This window comes from Athene noctua, chromosome 1 (genome assembly GCF_965140245.1).
Source record: "Athene noctua chromosome 1, bAthNoc1.hap1.1, whole genome shotgun sequence".
Classification (NCBI taxonomy): Eukaryota; Metazoa; Chordata; class Aves; order Strigiformes; family Strigidae; genus Athene; species Athene noctua.
In genome coordinates, this window is record NC_134037.1 from 63181964 (window position 1) to 63201611 (window position 19648).

At 36.4% G+C, this 19648-nt stretch overlaps 1 protein-coding gene across 13 annotated transcripts in view; it reads right to left on the reverse strand.

Moving 5' to 3' along the window:
* Positions 1–2477: 2477 nt before the first annotated feature.
* Positions 2478–19648, reverse strand: part of EPB41L2 (erythrocyte membrane protein band 4.1 like 2) — a 129081-nt gene continuing 111910 nt past the window's right edge. For 7 of the 13 annotated variants that reach the window (XM_074896306.1, XM_074896313.1, XM_074896311.1 and 4 more), the window contains 8 exons: positions 17674–17823; positions 16523–16576; positions 15753–16313; positions 13755–13877; positions 13161–13259; positions 10946–11026; positions 7737–7875; positions 2478–3710 (listed from right to left, as the gene is read on the reverse strand). In XM_074896306.1, the coding sequence (XP_074752407.1) occupies positions 7768–7875; positions 10946–11026; positions 13161–13259; positions 13755–13877; positions 15753–16313; positions 16523–16576; positions 17674–17823 (1176 nt within the window). In that variant the 3' untranslated portion in view covers positions 2478–3710; positions 7737–7767. The remainder of the gene's footprint in view (positions 3711–7736; positions 7876–10945; positions 11027–13160; positions 13260–13754; positions 13878–15752; positions 16314–16522; positions 16577–17673; positions 17824–19648) is intronic. The other 6 variants (XM_074896316.1, XM_074896315.1, XM_074896309.1 and 3 more) reach the window with 3 other exon arrangements.

Below are 19648 nucleotides of genomic sequence, written 5' to 3' on the forward strand. Positions count from 1 at the left end.
GGCTGTCTCTTCTAGTATCTGCAGTGGTGCTATCAAATGAAGTTAGCAGAGGCAGATTCAAAAGAAATGAAAGGTGTTGTTTTTTTTTCTTAAGACACATGAAATGGTAAAAATTCCTGCCAGAGGAATTTTTTTAAAAGCAATTAGCCAAAAATCCAGAGAGGCAGATAAATATGGAAGACCGATAGACCAGCAAGTCTTTGAAATTTGCTGGAATATTTGGGAAAGTATAACTTTCTAGTACAGTACTTATTCTTACACATACCCCTAGGTAGCTACCAGTAGCCTCAGAGACAGGAATCTGGGCGTGTTAGTTATTTAGCCTGGCCCAGTCAAGTCATTCATATATACTTACCTCCAAAAACTCTTGCAGGATTTGCTTCACGCCAAACAGACTAATGTAACACTGCTGGTATTAGCAGCGTTTACCATGCTTGTGATTTGTGCTAACGTTACTAATCCAAGTATCTTTTTTCAAGTGCAGTATAAAAACCCCAAACAACTGAGCAGACTGAAAATCAAAAGTTTCAAACCTTCCAGAGGTGTAGACAGGTCAACAGTGCAGGATACCAGCTGCTCCAAGAAGCTCACTTCCATAGTTAACATGACTAAAAGGTGAGAAGCTCCCCCTGCATCCTGGCCAAAGGTACAGTTAGTTGTCATTCTGATCGTGATCAAATCTCACAAAATCTGACCTCTCTCATGGTATTTATTTTATTCCATCTATTTGATTTCTTCTGTGGCCAAACTAAAAGTTGCCATTCAGCTTGAGTTGTCAAATAGAAGAATACTTCAAGAAACACTTTGTATTGTAGTTGCTCATCGCTTTGAGCAATAAATCTTTTTTTTTTTTTTTTTAAAACAGTCTATCACCAGAGATGCTTGTTTCCTTTATGAAACCTTAATCTAGGAAACAATCTGTAGAACAATTCCAACATTTATTATGAACCCTTATGCGATCATGATTAAAGACATATTAAGTACTTTTGTGTAGGACCCACATGACTCACTTTTCTAAGTATTTAAGCAGAATTAATTACTGAACTATCTTCTCATTAAATGAGCCTGTAATTGTATTTGAAATTGCTTATGTATTATAAAGACAGCTTGAGAAGTGCCTGGAGAACAATTTATTTTGTTGCATGTTGCAGTTTTTGCTATAGATATATTATATTAAAAAAAGTAACAAGGAAAACTCATCAGAATTGCACAATATTCCAGAACATTTGAATTACATACAAGCAGAATCTGTAAAACTTGACTGTTATTAGGACTGATCACACTTGGGGCTTATGTTTCTCTGCATGACAACGGTTGTTTAATTAGTACATGTTTAATCAATGGAAGTGATAGCTAAGCACAAGCTATGCTGACCTGAAAGCACTATTAATTTTTCCCTGACAAAAGGTTCTGATCAGTATTTGAAAAAATACAGCTCTCGGTGAAAGTAATATTGTTTTCAAGAATATTATATTTGCAGTTTTAAGGATTAAATACAGTTGCAATAAAACCCAATATTGATCTAGTGTCTAACAAATCAGAAGGATCCAAATCAATAAAGAATTAAAGTAATATGCTTTCTTCCCACCAAACGAGTTCTGCAACTAATACTACATTATATCAAAAATACCTGAAAGATTTTATAGAAAGATTTTATAGAGCTTCTTCTTACATACTTTTGTATGAAAAGTCCATTAAGACATCCCCTTAAATGCATGTATCTCCATTTTGATCTCCACTTATACATATCCCAGAATTACCACTTCCTTGACAACCTCCCTACTCATGCAGACTGTTGTGGCAGTGTGTTCTTATGTTATTAGGCTGCATGGGGTTCTCTTCCCCTTTTTGATAGGCAGAATATCTCTGTTTTGAAGAAAAGCAGGTAAGATTGTTATCTGCTATTCTTCCATGTAATGTAGGAGTGAGAATACCTATATGCATATAGAAATCAACTTCTTGGTTACTGTTGTCTTACGTTACCCAAGTTATATGAAGCCAAAACTAACAGGAATTTCTGTTAAGCAAGCATTCTGACAGATGGAAGCAATCTCAACAGAATAGAACCAAAAATACATTGCTCAGAAGTGAAAAAGAATGTAGTGAGAAGTATTATGATTTGGTTTGTTACTTGAAGATCACAGTACATCCTAAATCAATGAACTCAGTAGAACCACCTGGAGACTGAGGAGCATTTTAACTTGCACTGTGCTGTCCAAACCTCATCCATTTTGGCATCTGGAGATTTCTCTGAACCACAGAAACCAGGATGCTTATAGGAAAATGGCTAAAAACCACTGATACTTTCTATCAGTATCAGGAGCCAGTCAGTTGTGCCATCCTTCTGAAAACTCAGGAGACTACTTGTACTAATCCCTACACTTTTCAAGGTTCTGTGGCCTCTAGAATTGCAGTTATCATAACTGACTTGTTCACTTTAAATATCTTCCAAGTTTATGTCTGAGTTCCAAAAGTCATACAGAGAATAAACAACTTTATTTTATAACAGAATTACAGAAAGCAAAATAACACTTAATACAACTTCAAGCTGCTATAAATCTAATTTGGCATTTTAACTATACACAGAGTCAACAGCAAAAAAAACCCCAAACAACCAACCCCCCGCAAGAACAAAATAAAATCCAAATTAACAGGTTTTCTCAACGGCAGTCTCAAATGAAGGTACTGTCTTATTACTTTATGAATGGAGTCCATCGTACACTTTCACTCAGTATCCTAAAAACCTGCATTAACCATTAGGCAAAGCATGTGAAACTTATACCTTCTCAATAACAGAAATGTCAGTTCTAACATGGAGACAGTGAGGTTTAATAGAAAGCGAGCATTCTACACATGTACTCAAATAATGGAAGTGTTGAAGTTTGGACACAGTAAGAAAAAAAGCACTAAGGTTTTAAGCTGCCTAGATCATCTCTTGTTGGAAGAAGAGAAAGATTATTTTGTTCTTCCTTCTTTCCTTATCTGGAATGCTGCAGACAGCAAAACGTCTGCAAGAAGTTGAGCATTGGCACCAAAGTGCAAAAAGAACACAGTGCTCAGTCAGAAGAAATGTGTCTGCAACTCCTTCTCCTCTATAGACTGCCACACCATCTCTGCTCCACAGAGAGGAGAACCTTAGAACAGAAAGAGTTACAGAGATATCAGTATAAAATTTATCCAAAGAAATATATTTTTTCAAATTTTAGGAAATGTTGTATTCTTATAAAAATCTTTGTTATGTGATACCATATATTTACCTGAATAATCTGAAAAAAAAAAATCTGTAAATTACTCCAGTAAGAGATTTCACTTGAAATATCTGGAAAAAACTATATCTAAATTAGTAAAGATCCCTCTTCCTGCACAATTACCACCTGCTCCAGTGAACAATGCCCTCCAGACTTCTTTTTTGTTCACTTTCATACAATTATGAATCAGCATCAAAAATACAAGTACTTGTGCAAAAGAAGATCATACCCTCTAAAACTTCATTTTAAAAAAAATCTAATATTGTTAAGAAGTGGTTATAAAAAATAAACAAGAAAGATTGTAAGGGAATATAGACCAAAGATGTTAAAATGGAGTTTGGTATTGGCATTTAAGTCTTCAACATCTGGTCATCATTGCTAGGCTTGGTGAAATCGGTAGTGATAACTTGGAATGATTACAGTTCTTCATGGTCATGATCACAGTCAGTATCATTTTTACTTCTAGAAGAAAAAAGAGGGGGAAGATTATATAAGCATTCATAACAGATACCATGTGAATGTCACATCATCAGTCTAAAGGTCAGTTTTTCCATATAGGTTATTTTGGGGGAATTTCCATAAAGAGATGTTGCATTAACTAAAGCCCCCTTCAATAATGAGGTGAACAGTAATTCAGTTTCTATCAACGCTTTTCTTGCTTTACAGTATTTTTCCCTCCCTAAAATCTCATGGTATTTTAATAGTCACCTCTTGCACAGTTTACTGAAAATTTTGATCCACAATCTAGCACATAAATAAGAAAGAGAAGGTATTTGTTCAGTTAATAATTCTTCAGAATCAGAGTGTAATATCTCTCACTTTTATTAAGAGAAAACAAGTCTACAAAACTAATACTGCCATAGTAATTGGGGCAGAGCTTTCATCACCTTAAAAACAAACAATCAAATTTTGTGGCATGACTCCCTTGTCTAAACACAATGGTCTAGAGCTGTTTCTGCAGTCCCACCTGCCATTCAGTTGCTGCTACAGGAGGGCATAGGACTTTTGATGGTCCAAGGTGCAGACAGATATTCAAGGCACTTCAGGTGGCCTGTGTTTAGACAACTAAATTTTTTCCTTATTGTTTAACTGAAAGGCATCATCAGTCAAACAAATCACCAGATCTCAAATACAAGAGTAGCATGGCAAATGTCTTCATATTAGTCCTCTTTTACACTCCCACAAGCATTTCAGACTAAGACCTGTAAAGCAATTGGCATCTGACACTCTCCAATACATTGCAAGCACCATTCCACAATGTATATATTTCGCAAAAAAGCAAAAAACCACCCTCAGCAGATGGAAGGAATTCTTTGAATGCTTTTTCCAAATCAAATTTTTACAAAGTAGTTAAATATTTGATGAAGGAGCGGAATAAACTTTGCAGTTGGTCAGTAATGTAGAAATGTGGTGCAAACCTGCCAAGATTGCTTCTTCCTCCCATGACACAGTCGCTTCAAGAAAGATACTGTAATTACTTACATGGGATAGATTATGTTGAACACTTATTTGAAATATACTTCTCTGGATTAAGGTAGCATGAAGAAACTGGCATATTCTGCACAAATATAACAGAAGAGGCAAACCCTGCTCCCAAGACCTTTAAATTCACACTAATTAATGAAAAATGTGATGGTAGCACATATTATAATAGTAAATCCTTGCAAAACAAAAATGATTTGTGCTGCTGTCTCAGTGTAACTTTCCATCTTAGATCCTCCTTTGTAAATGCTGAAAATACGAGGATGGTTTAAGCATGCATGTTTAATGTTGCCGTGTACCAAGGCACCAGTGAAATTACCTAAACCACAGGCACTCTCCTTGCTACAAAATAACAGTGCTCTCAAAAGTGCTGTGGATTTTTCCAAGCCCTTCTGGAGCATGTATGTGATGTGAGGACTCATCCATACACCCTACCTCACAGTTCAGTACAGTTCCACATCCTCTCCTGTGCTTTCAAAACAAAGCTGGAGCATACATGCCATGCCCATTTTCAGTGTCACTAAGCAACAAAGCTACAAAACAAATCCAATTGAACACTGAAATAAAGGTACAGTGAAAACACATACAGAGATTTTTGCAGAGTTCCTAATTGTTGGTGACTTTTCTCCAATCTTCCCTCACAAGCAAGTCCTGCTTTGTTATTTCCACAGTTTATAACATTATGTAATGTTATAATAATTTAAAAAATATTAATGTTATAAGATCAATAGCCAGGTTAGTGTTAACTTAGCACTTCCAAACTTGATCCATGTTGACTTCCTGGTTTGTACAGTTATGAGCAAAAATTATTCATTCCTTTTTCAAACACATAATAATCTGACAAAAACTGAAAACATGTTCAGGGGGCAGCTCAAACTTAGCTCCACTGTGATGGAAAATCACCAGCTTCTCAGCAAGCTCAGAGGAAAACTGACCAAAAGGCAGTTTCTAAACTCACATAATCAAAACCAATATTGTAGTTCTAGCACAATCTGTATGAGGCTAGGAAAGGCAACTGAAACCACTTTGATGGAGAAGGTGTATAAACTTTCTGTCTGCAGGCAGAGGGCAGGCATCCTACTCTTACCCTCGTGGACTTCTCCATGGCATTCAACACCCTTGCTCCATGCAGTGCTGCAGGTAGCAGACATTCAGAATAAACTCCCAGAAGAGCTGATTTATGCAGTGATGGGAACCAACAATTCTGCCAACAGGTGAGAAAAACTCCCCAGTAGCTCACAACATGCAGCCTCTAACTGATCATATACATGCCAACAGTTGGCAACGTATATTAGCTCTCCCTCTCCTCAGCCACATAGGCCCTTCCACTCCTATCCAGATGTTAAAGAAAAGCAAGACACTCGTGGGTAGATGAAATAAACTAAGGCTTCAGCCTATGTCTTTCAGCTGAAAATATACATCTGTGATCACTGACTAGTTCAAGAAGACTCAGATTCCTTGATAATGGTCATCTTTCATAGAGTAGCATTCAGTAAGTGTACTTCAGATCCTCTCCAACATCTTTTCTCCTCTGGATCACTGAAGTGATGCCCAATAGTGAAATCTTCAGCTCTTAGAAAACTTGTGCACAGGAATAAAACTGATCTTCTCAATGTGAGAAATTAACAGGATTATGTGAAATATATCCTCCTCTCTTTATAGTAGCTTACATCAAATTTGGAATCAAGTCAGTCTCATTTTTCATATCTTGTTGGCACTTCATGAATAGTGCTCATGATATCTAGAAGTCTCCTGAAGCTGCAGGATGAAGTTTATGACAGATAGTTTCCTTCAGTAAAAACTTCATTTGATACTAAGGGAATGCATGCCTGTACAGGACCTAGAACTCTCTTTTCCATGGGCCACAACCACCATTGTATAAATTACTGAACTGAGGAGATAAGAATCACAACAACTCTCATTTATTTAAAAAAATATAAAATGTATTTCTTTTACATTGCCTCCCCCTATATTAATATTGATCAAAACACACATTAAAAACTTAAAATTGTACTAAACCAGTTTTCTTCTTAAAATGTTCTAATAACACCTCTGCTCTTCTAGCTAAATACGGACTCATCATTAGAAACTAAGATGTCTCCCAACAAAGGCTTAAAACATTACTTTAAAAACTTTATTTATTTTAAAATCTCTCCCATTATTTAACCATTCCAAATGAAACCTTTTCCTTGATTCTGAATCTACAATTAAAACCATCAAGCCAGAACAATCTGAAGCTTCAGTTTCATGACATCAACCCGTGTGACAAAGGAAATACGAAGCTTTATACACACAAATGGTTACTGAGCTTTAAGACATTAGCCTATAACCAGTGCAACAGCAGATTTATTCATTGTTGATTCTTTCTCATCTTTCTATTGAATACATCAAGTGGAGCAAGTGGAATTTTTTTCTTTTTTTTATTCCTCGAAATGAGGGTCTAATAAACTGACATTACTTCTGATATGTCTTTCAACTAATAAGAGACTTTAAAATTTGACTTTGCAATGTATTTATCTCCCTGCCTGGGAAAATGATAAAGGTTAAATATTTCAGTGTGCTAAGGATTAAGAGTTAGCTGACTAAATTAAAATGTCCAAGTGTGCCTTTTCACTGGGAACTCCACATAGTCTTCCCACTAAAGAAGCAAGATGTAAGGCAAGGACTGTAATTGTACAGGTAAACAGAAAAATGTGACACGTTCTTCAAGTTTTGCAGAAATAGCCCAAACTCACTTCAATAGAAACTACCAGACTTGACCAAACATTGTAGGAAATGCCATGAGTGTACTATGACAAAACTGGGAAACAGGAAAATACGTAATTAAAATTAATAATGTCAGACTGGACTTAAGACAAAAAACTTCTTACACCAGTGCCAGTTTCAACTCACCATTTTGTGAGAGCATATATCAAATATGCCCCATATTTTTCAAACCTTTTATTACAGAGTGCAACAGAAAACTGATGCTACATTTTCCTATGTTAATTATATATATGAGCTTACCTGAAGTATTTGCTTCAGGGCATTTTTGATTTTACTCTTCATCTTCCTCAGCAAGTTCAGTTTCTTTGTGCACCACTACTCTTGTGACAGACATATCAGGGTGCTGTTCTTTGGCTTCTTTGATTGCCTGTGCCAGGGCCTGCAAAGGTATTCACAATATGTACCTCAACAACAAAAGAATATTCATGTGTGGGCAGAGAATGAGGGAGTAGCGCCAGAAAATTTGGTTATAATTGTTCAAACTTCTAAATTCCTGAACTTGAGAGGGCTCGAGGTAACACCACCCCCACCCCCCCACCCCCAAACCTAAATACTAAAACAGAAAACCAACCAACCCCTGAATGTCAGGGAAGGCAGCTGGTCTGCCAACAAACTGATTGAAGAGGAGTTTGACCTTGACAAGATTCTGGTGTACCCTTGAGAAAGGGAAGCTTTGATTCAAGCAAATAACTTTCAAGGAGCTCCAGACTACACAGCAGGATGAAGTAAGCAGGGAAGAAACTGATAATGGTTATCCAATGAGAATGTTAAAAACAACTTTTTGACCAATTATATTGTGACACTCTGACACCTGAAATATATAAAAATGCATGCTTTTAGTAATAAAAAACCCTAGCCACTTATTCACACATGTGAGTGTGTGTGTGTGTGTGTTCGTCTGACACCTGGAACACAAAACCCAACCAAAAAAACCCCGCCGCTATGTTAAAAATTTACCAAAATTTCCAGGAAGTAACAAATAACCATAAAGTTACCCTGTAGCTTTTCTAGCTTGTTCCAGGAGACAAAAAGTATTCTTATACCCCAGAAGTTTTTAAACTTCTGCAACAAATTGAGCAAATAGACTCAAAAGAATGTACACAGTACAGAAAAATAAGAGTGCCCTTCGGCTTTCTGAACAAACTGGAAAGATACTTTGGTATATGTCCTAAGTATGTTACTGAAACACTGAAAGACATCATAACAGAAATTTCTTTCTCAGCTCAAAAATGTCTTTTTTCTCCTTGTATGAGTTTAAAAGAACTTTCTCTAGCTTAACTCAGGGAAGTGTAAATGTAAGTATTACTCAGTTTCTTATAATCCCTTCTCCACATTCTAAGAAATTTTATCTTCTTAAGAGATGTACCAATATACACAGCTGGTACTTGGACAAGATGATTGTTGTAGGTCCCTTCCAACTCTAATATTCTATTCTATTCTATACAAGGCTTTACAGTCAACCACATAAGAGCACCCTCTGAGGCAGAACAGGCGAAAGAGCACCTGGGACCTTCTATCCCTTCCACTGATCTAAATTTTATTTCAGCGAACTGGATTACTGTTGGAATCCAACACAAGAAAGAAAAGAAGAAACTAGAAGGCATTCTGAGGTGACAGTAATCTCACTATTCACCTTAGTATCAACCACAACTAAAAAGCCCCGAAATATACTAGAAGGAACAAGAAAAATATAATGCAACAAACAGGTTTATCTTATTTTAGAAAAGTGACAATTTCCTAAACCATAGGTGGTAAGTGGGAGAAGAAATAACTAACTCTGAAGAGAGATTCGAAACACTATCATTAGCCACCTTAACTATTATATAATAATGAATTTGAAGTCCTATTAGGAAAATATGTACAGAACAAAACAAAGTGTGCACTGGTACAGTACTGATGCTTGCTGATGTATTAATCCTAACCATTTTTTATTAGTTCATGATTTACAGTATGCCAAGTGTAATCTCTGTAGTATAAATAAGGATTTAAGAGTGGGTGTTGAGATGTAAGAATCAGTGTTTACACCAAAACCAATAAAAAACCGTTAGGTCTCTAATTGTTGAATTACAAGAAATACAAGCATTTGTATTCTGAAACTCCAAATTAAAATATTATTTTCCTACTGAAAATGTTTTAGTGATGTAGGGAGCTAAACCACAAAAGAATAAACATCCAGTAGTTTGTGCATTTAAAGAGCTCCATATCCACTGAAGAAAACGTGGTAGAGATTTCTTAATCTCTTAAAAGTTGCTCACTGCTGATTTAAACTTAAGTGATTAAAATAATATTTTGTACTTCCTTTTTTATAATTTCATATTTTACTTCATTATGCACTTATCTCAAAACAAAGAAGGGCTTAGAGAGTTGTCTCATATACTAAAGGTATTGTGTGACCTTTCCAGACATCCAAAGTGCGCTGAACGTGTGTCAAGGTAAACAAGAGCCTTGCCTGATGCTGAACAGACCTGTCATTTCATTACAAATTTCAAGAAGAGATTCAACTTGTCAAGAGCCACTTTCTGGAGGCAAATCAAAATGTGAAATCGAATTCCCCAGGTGCTCTCAGTATATTACAATTAAGAAGTTAAATTAAATCCTGTTATGTTGATTTGTGTAGCTTTCATAAAGTTAGAACTGGATTCAGTGCAACTTTATGCTTTATGTAGAAGGTAGGCTTTTCCATTTGTATTATCCAGTGACTGTTGATTGACCTTGTTACTACAGTTTCTTAGCTGAAAAATAATACAAATTGTGTAATCATCACTACAAAGAATAGATAATTGCACTTTCTCAATTATTTTCCTGTGTAAATTCAGCCTTCTTAATTGGGCAGGTAGAAGCGATTTTTTTAACCTTAATTTCTAAGACATTGTAAAATAATACTCTGGTGCTGAATGAGATGAAAGGTACTTATGTAAGATTCCAGCAGATCAACAATTACTTTTGTTATATAGAACTCTATAAATACAAGCCAAACCCTATTTTTAAAATTCAAGCGGTTTATGCTTTAATGTATTTCAAAGCTTTCAGTCAGAGTGCTGCATTCAGATGTTGCTGACACAACGCAGTAGACACTCCCATCTCTCCAGATTAATATATCAAAATAAGATTATTTTAGTAATGCTTTTCCTCCCAAATGGCAAAAGCTGCACTAACCAAATCTGAGTCTTTTCCAAAAAAGCAATCCCTTTAAAAATAGTAAGAAATCTATTCACATGGTCTATGATGCAGTTACAAATGCTGTTTTTCTTTCAGTTATATTCTAAAGGCTACTTATTCAGAAAACATAATTGCTTAACAACTTTGACACAACTAACAGTCTCAGGGTCTTTCTATGTCCTCTTATTCAACTCCTCTACTGTTCTCTTTTTTCAGGTTTCTGAAATACCATCTAGATCTCACTGGTCTACAAAAATCACATTGTAAGTGTTAACAGCTTACATACTCACCTCATCATGGTCAATATCCGCATCTCCAGTAATGACAATGCGCTTCTCAATTCTTGTTTCTGATACCCCACCTTTTACCATCTATAGATGGCACAGAAAAAGAAAACATCTTTGTAATCATTCCATATTGCCCCAAAGCACTCCTTTATGTTGTACCAAACAAATACATTTCTGTGACTCAGCTGCAATTAGTAGTAAATATTCTCAGTGCTAAATCATGCTTTTCTTTTTCAGTTAAGCAGTTAGTCACATTTTAGCAATTGCTAAACTTGATTAAAACCAAGAAAAAGAGAATTCCTTCTGTTACTGGAGCCCAAGTTTGGACAGATCTAGATATGCATACAAACTGGTATTCCAGCTTCTTCCACTATATAAATCTGGCAACAAGTAAATTCCAGGAGTCTTTTCTTTGATTTCAACCCATCTATCATGGCCTCTTCTCAGTCTCTGAAGAATCCTATGCCATTAAATACAAAGATGACTCGGTTTTTAGTTCTGCTATTCATGGACCTTAGTGAGGTATTTTCAGCATATTTCACACTGCTGATGAAAATAATTTTGTGCTTTGTTTCTTCGTTTCTTACTTTAAAACATTTTAGTTTATAGAAAAAATCTCACAGAAATAACATTATATGCTTTTTTTTTTTTTTTTTTTTTTTTTTAAATCAGCCTGTATAAGAGAAAAGAATAAACTACTAAAGATACACTGATCATATTAGAAAAGATCCAAGATGATTCTGTTGAGGACACCATCGGAATATTAAAACTATTTTGACAGATGCCTTTATCAATAATGAACAGTTTGTGATGTAAAACATAAAGTTAGTTTAGAAAATTCAACAAGCTTTTGAACTGATGATAAGCAGTTGGTAAGAAAAGATAAGGATCTGCTGCACTATGGTAATCCCAGTAATTTTTTAGTAGAAGACAATATTGAAACCATTTTCTTTAATGGTTCCTTTCAAAAAGCATCATCACCTGACATTGAACTTGACAAGTAAATGTATACTGTTTTTCTCCCCCCTCTAGCTGTGGTAGCACAATTTATTGAATTAAGACTTTTGCCTACAATGGTGGTGGCATAATGATTCCATAAGGGAGCATGAAACTGAAAATGACCCGTTGACTAGTCTGTATAACAAAACATACACACTTTAAATTCTAAGCTTTATTTCATGTGACTTTTATCTGGCAGCTTTCCAACAACATCCTTCCCACTGTCATTCTGTGAATACAACTTTCAGTCTTAAGAATATTTCAATCTTTAGAATATATATCCAGTGAGCAGTGAATTACTGTTCCATTCTGCAATGACATGAAACTTCTTTTCTTGGGGAAAAAATCCCAAACTCACACTTTACGTTTCCCTCTTCCCTTTTCTTTACCCTAGAGATAGTTTTCCAAGAAAATTACAGAAAGCAATGTTAAGCATTCAAAGACAAAACTGCAAAACTTTGTTTTGGGGACCAGCCTAAAATTTTATAAATATTTACAGAAATTAGTAACAACAATAATAATCACCATCATCACACTTCGGTAGTTCTAACATACTCTGGCATGAAATATTAGATGAGACTGAAACAGATATGATGTCCTGTTAACACTGAGTTTTCCTTTCCTTTACAAGCATGGAATACAGAGCGTATCATTTAGCACCAAAATATGCTTGCAAAGTAATCAAGTGGTATGATCTGTTTTTAAATACACTCTAAACCTAGAAGTCCAAGGATCATCCACATAAAGGCTGAGAAAACCTCATTTTTTTCAGTTCATCCTTGTAACTGACGCTACTGGCAGGGTTCCTGTGGACCTCAGAAAAATCAGTTACATTAACAAAGGTTCTGTAAGATATCAGTAAGGACCAAAACTGTAAAAATTTAGGTACATACTCATTTAAAAAAACACAGAAATAAGACCTATATGAAGTAAAAAAACCCCTAATCATATTTCTCCCTTTCTCTATCCTGTTCCCAGATATTTCTGCTTATTCATTAGGGCTTCTCTATGCAAAATCTGTGTGCAGAAAGATTAAGTCTCACACATGCCTGGAATGAATCCAATTCATTTCAAGTCAGTTTTCTTCAATAAATTAGCAGATAAATGAGAAATTTCATGTAAGACTTTATTTTGAGGGCTTGTTGGTTTTGGTTTTTCTTTTTTGTCTTTTTTTTTTTTTTTTTTTTTTTTAGTTCAGAGAGATATTATTATATTCTACCTTTGTGATGTGTGTAGTTGTAGTCGTGGAAATTGACTCTGATGTAATTGTTTGTGCACTCAGCAGCACACCAGCATTACCACCAGCACTGCCATCAAACTGTAAGGAAAAAAAAACAAACCCAGAAGATATTTTTGTATTTTGGCATTTAAAAGGTCTGTTTTCACAGGAGAAAAGGCTGGTTTTCTTACTAAACATATTATTTAGTTCAGTTAGAACAGAAATCTAAATAAAAGCCATACAAGTTTACTGAGTCATGTAAGACTGCTGTTATGGTTCATTCTTGTGAAAAATTTATGATCAAGGTTTCATGTTCCTTTCAGGAGCAATGAGATATTTTAATCAAGTTTTCATAACTAAGAATGAGTTATATGTTTGCAGACAGCAACTAAGTCCTTACATAAAAAACTTCAGAAGTAATACCGTTTTGTCTACAAACATTTCACTTAACCAGTTCACAGCCAAAGTATAATCTTAGCTGCTAGAAAAAAGTATAGGTTTTTGAAAAGCATTTTGTTTACATTATCTATTTTGATCTACAAGTAACTGGAATAAAACCAGCTTGCAAACAGTAAAATAACCCAGCTACCATACCTGTGGAGATTCATATGTGATAGTTTTCGTTTCTGTTTGAACAATTGGAACTTCTTTAGTGGAGATTTCAGTTCTCTGTGTGGCATCTGAAATGGTTACCATCTCTGTTTTCACTACTGGAGGCTGTGGTGCAAGAAATAAACAATCAGTTCAAAAGACAGAAGAAGGTTTGTAAAGTGGACCAAGAAAGCACAACTAAAAACTCAAGAAAATTATTACAGTAAGGCATTTGATTGTCTTCCCAATGAAAAGCATGCAATAAATAAGCAAAGTGAAATGAAGACTAATACAACAGCCCTCTAGTATCTATCTACATAACACGGTAGGAAAACATAATCTCCTAATAACTTGCCAAAGTTCTGTGTTTCAGCCAACAGTACACATCAGAGAAGGCAACTGCTAAAACCAAGCTGCAACACAGGTATTGAAAACATGTAAATGAGCACCACTAAGAAAAACAAAATCTGAGTTTGCATAAAGAAGCTGATAGGTAGCTCAGGCAGATAAGCTTCATATTAGACTTAGTCTGGGAAAATACCTATCATTGCTCAAGCAAACTGCAAATATGGACTAGAAATTCCAAGAAAATTACATAAAAGTTTAACTTTTTAATATTTACTACTTCTGGAACACAAAACCAACTTTGACAATTGGATTTTAAGGAGTCAGTGTAAAAATTCTGGAAATCAATGTCTTCTTTTGACAACAATCCTAAAGTCATTTTAACCATTTAGAGTTAAATGTGTTCTTGTGGTGTTCTCTGCAATATCAGAAAGAAAGCAATTAACCAGGAGTCTGTAAACCAGTGAACTTGTGACTTATCTTATTGAAGCAGATTTTCAATATATTTAAGAACTTTAAAAAAAATCTAGTAAAGCCTTTTGATATTTTTCTGGATGCATCAGTGGCTATCTCCCACTGACCTGGGATGCACGTGGGGGGAAATCCCAGGGGGAAAAAAAAAAAATGTATTTCCCTCACACACACTTGCACACAGAGCAGCTCCTCTCCCCTTCCTCCAAACTAGCTATATTTTTAAGTGTGGGTGCCTGCAACTTCCAAAGATCTTATAAACCAATTTTTTCACACCATTAATCAGAACACCTGTGTAGGCAAAAGACAACAAAAGAAAGAAGGTAGGTTGTTTGGATTTAATTGCAAAGAAAAAAAAATTTGCCACCATTACAAGGACAAGCAGATAGGTAACTAGGAAAAAACCTGCCTAATTGTTGAAAAACTCAGCAGATCATGCCAGCTTTACAAAGAGATGCATCCCTGTGCTTAATTTTTCCCCCCTGTGCTTTATAAAGTTTGCCCAGTAATGAACCCTTCAACTTAGTCTCGCTTAAAACAACTGATTGTGACTGGAACCCATGCATGCTTCCCTAAATATCTACTGCAACTACAAGACTTCATAGTAAGATTGTGATATATGCCTCATCCCTTCACAATGCAGTGCTCTCACCTATGCAATTTCTAGCCATACTTACTCTAGTCTATAAATCTGTAATGTTTTTAAAAGGAAAAAAAAAGGCAAGAAAAGCAGTGAGTAATAGGGGGGAAAAAATGGAACAAAAATTTGTGATGGGTGTTTTCTAATTTCAATTGCCAATGGCTTTCCAACCACAATTACGTGTCATGGACGTGTCAAAAACAATTGACAAATAGACAAGACAAGACTTAAAACATTGGAAACATGTAAATAATAAATATACATTATGTATGTGCATATAAAGTAAGGGGGAGATAAAAAGGAGATGTCAGTCTTCGGAAGGTTTGCCTTACTGGTGATTCTCACTCAGTTCTAGCAAAAAGTCAGAAACCATAACTGAAGGAGACAGAATTTCACTGCTCATCAATGGTTTCCCCTTCCAAATGATCTGAATCTTGCTGGATGCCTGAAGAGCTGGAGGAATAGGAGAAGAAGAAAGGCAGGTATATGTTCACCCCAAGAAATACTTCCGCTTAATCTAGTTGTCAAACTGTTCTACCATTTACCTCAGAACAACAAATTATTTGTGGTGCAACATCAATGTCAACATGAGACACATCTCCATTGAGTTTGAGCTGTTCTTCCTCTTCTTCACCTAAATCTTGCTTGATTTCCTCTGACAAATTCTTCTTTTCTGTAGCTATGGTAACTGCATTTTCCTGGACCAAATCTTCAGCTGTAACTTGTGTGTGCTCAACTGGTACATTTAGTTTACTGCATTCTGGTGAGGATTCCACATGCTGTATTTTTTCTTCATGTTCTTTCCTTTTCACATCTTCCTCCTCTTCCTGTTCTTCCCTGATGACTTCCTCAATTGCCCTATGATGAGGCTGGTATTCTCCCACCTCTTCATCCTCACTCTCACTACTACTGCTGCTGCTGCTGCTACTATCTGATGGCAATGATGAAGAGTCCTTTTTTGACAGATGCTCCACCTTACATGTTTCCCCAGCATCAGTGGCAACTTGCATTTTCCCTTTGTTGGTTTCATCTACGACTAGTGTTTCTTCTATCCCAACCTCTGCCTGCTTCTTCTCCTCCACTATGTCCAGAGTCTCATGTGAACTCTGCACAAAAAACATGCATGAGGAAAAACAAAAGTAGAGTATATGAATAAATTAAAATGATGGAAACAAGATTAGCTGATGTCTGGTTCATGTCATGTAGAAAACAAAAGATGGTTGTGATGGTTAACTGAAAAAGGAAGGAAAGAAAGAATGAGGATGAATTGGAAGAGTTAAGAGCCAAATTAAACTATGGAAAAAATCAGTAGAACCTTATCAGCACCGCTGACTCCAGTACAAGGCCCTTCTGCTCTGGAAGCATGTCTCTGTGAAATAAAAAGCAATCAGAGGACAAAAATCAATGCATACCCCTTTTCAACAGTGCAACATCCTCCAAGCAAGCTTTTAACACATGATACTAGACAGACACTGTGTATTCACTACAAGATTCACATAAAACTATGCTCATTTCCTTCCACTTCACTGAAATATTCCATTCAAGACTAGGCAAGAATTATGGACATCATTAACTGGGATAAGAATTTAATTATGAAAGATTGAAAATACAAGTGTGAATGCACTGGCCAGTGATGCTACTGAGGCAGTTATTTCTCTCAGTTAAATCTGGAATTAAGAATAAATAATATTAAGTGAAAGTAAAAAAACCCACACCCTAGTAAGCATTCTACTATCAGTTTATCAACATACAAAATAAAAAAAAAAAGACTTTATTGTAAGATTTTATTAGTTGTTCACCTTTGGTTTGTTACTTTATGAAACTTAACAAGAGAGAGGCTGTTTAGGGTGGTACGTTGCCAGAATAGCAATACATGATTACCAGGATGATCCTGTTAGGATTGAGTTTGGAGTCAAAATGATGAGATTAAAGCAGCTATATTAGTATTTGTTCCGCAGCAAAATGATCTGTGATGGATATCCCAGAAAGCCCACATCATAAACTATGTATTAGGTAGGTTTTTTTGATCTAATATATTTTTAGTGAACAGTTTGCAGCAAAATTTGAGTTCAAAGGATAAGAATACAAAAATCAACACATCATCTGTGACTTAATCCTAGGTTTTATTGCTGTTTACCAAGTAAAGCACCTACAGAGCGTAAGACAGCGTTGCCGGTGAAGCTTAAACAAGCACCAGATAATATTTCTGGAGTGTTGCAAACAGAGTTAAGCTCTCTAGCTGGACCTCTCTCTCTCTCTCATACAAGCAGCCCGCTTCCCGGCTCTGACACACGAGAAGCAAGCTGCAGGCCACCTTTCTGGCATTTTTAAGGCTTTGGGGGTCAGTGACGAATGTTAATCGGGGGACGTGCTGCCCCCCACAAGCAGGCGAGCTGCTGAGCCCACGGGCGGGCGCGGGGCTCTTGGGGGACCGGGGGGAAGGGGTTCGGGGGTTCGGGGAAGCACCTGGGGCGGCGGCGCGGCCGAGGCGGCGGCGGTCTCTTCCCCCGCAGCGCCCTCTGCTGGCCCCACGCTGGCGGCGGCGAAGGGCCCTCGCGTGCCCGCGCCAAAGCCCTCCTTACTAAATAAAATGGACGTTATCTCCTCTTCTAGGCTCTAGACGAGTTAGAAAAGGGAAAGGAAAGAATTAAACAGTGACGGACGGAGCGGCAGCGACCTACAAAGGAAAGGTTTGGCACGAGAGAAACGTGACACAGGAGGACGCGGCTGGGAGAGGGGCTGCAGGAGCACGGGGGCACGGCCCCCCAGGCCTGAGGTGACAGGAGAACAGACGGACACAACACTCCTGTCACAACACGCAGTCGTACTCTAGTACTGCATCTCTCCACCATGCACAGCACACTACAAAAATTATAAAACGTTAACATTTCCATGGGTTTTCCAAACAGAACAGTTTACTTAGGCATTATATCTGTATTTACCTTTGGGATTTTTCCCATTTAAAAATCCATTTTTAACGCCTAACTGGCTCAGAGCTTCAGGGCAGTCAGATACATTTGCTTTGAACGATACACACCCACAACGCTGAAACGAGGTTTTCTTTAGAATATATGTTATACATATGTTTTTCAAATGCTTAAATAACATAAGCAAATTAATTTCTATTAATCTGTTTTCAAAAAGCCTTTCCCATTCTACTGGGAAAACTTGTTTTACTCAAACATATGTAAAAGGGTACATTGCTTTAAAGCATGAATTATGTTCATAGTCAGGTCTATTTTCTGTAATACTGTAATTCTGTATGGAAAAACTTAAAATTCATGTGGGTACAAGCCTCCGAAAACACTAAAATTTTTTATTCCAGTTTTCCTTCCATGAGTGCTTGTATTAAGTTAGACGTAAAACCAGTTAAAATAAAAAACGAATAACGAATACCTAACATGGACGTAACACACATTTTGACAACATTCAATAAGATAGCCTTAGATATACTGCCTTAGGAAATGATACTACAGAGAATCACAGTAGAAGCACATGCCAGAGGAAAGCCAAGGTGCCATGCAGACATCTGCAGTCCGTGGGGATTCACCATGTGAGTAGCAACACAGAATCTGAACTGATGTAAGTCACACCATGCTACTATGCATATACTACAACACATATGGCATGCAGAAGAACAGAGAAAGAAAGGAAAAAGAACGCCTATATTTTTTCCCTACAATAAAATGTAAGGTATATTCCAAAGGTGGCTAGGAAAATTTTATGTGAATACAAGTTATTAAAGCTGCCCTCATACAACATTCAGTATCCATCAGATCCTCACCCCTACTTTTTTCCCCTCATTTACTGCACTCAGTGGATGTCCGTCTATTAATAGATTGCATCAAAAGGCAAAAATGTTCATGATACTCCTTCTACTGTACTGTGGTACTGCATGTTTTCTAACCACTCAAAGCCGTAAAAAAAAGGCAGGAAAAGAAAACCTTTATGCAGTATGTGGTCAGACTGTGTGCATCTCTCCCCACATATGTGTATAATTAAAGACAGGCACATACCACCCATCTTTTTTCATTTAACCACCTTCGAATTTCTAGGTCTTCTAATCTTTTAAAAGGAAACCCCCAATCACACAATTTGTTTAATAATGTAACCTGTGTTCTCTGAGGAGGTGTTTAGTACAAATAATTAAATGTATAGATAAAATTGGCACTTCTCATCAACTTACTGTTGTTACAATAATGTATCAGACTGTGAAGATGTTTAAATTCCTGGCAAATTCCTTCTGGTACATAGTCATATATGCTAACATGAAATTCTGTTTATAAGCAGCAGGGCTGGGGGAGAATGGAATTAACAAAAAATATTGTGGGTATCCATAACATCACAACATTTCACATATTTATTTGTGACATACATATCAATTGCCACAATTTCTATTATAATTAAGTCACAGATGCTGTGCATTTGTGGGAGGATGGTG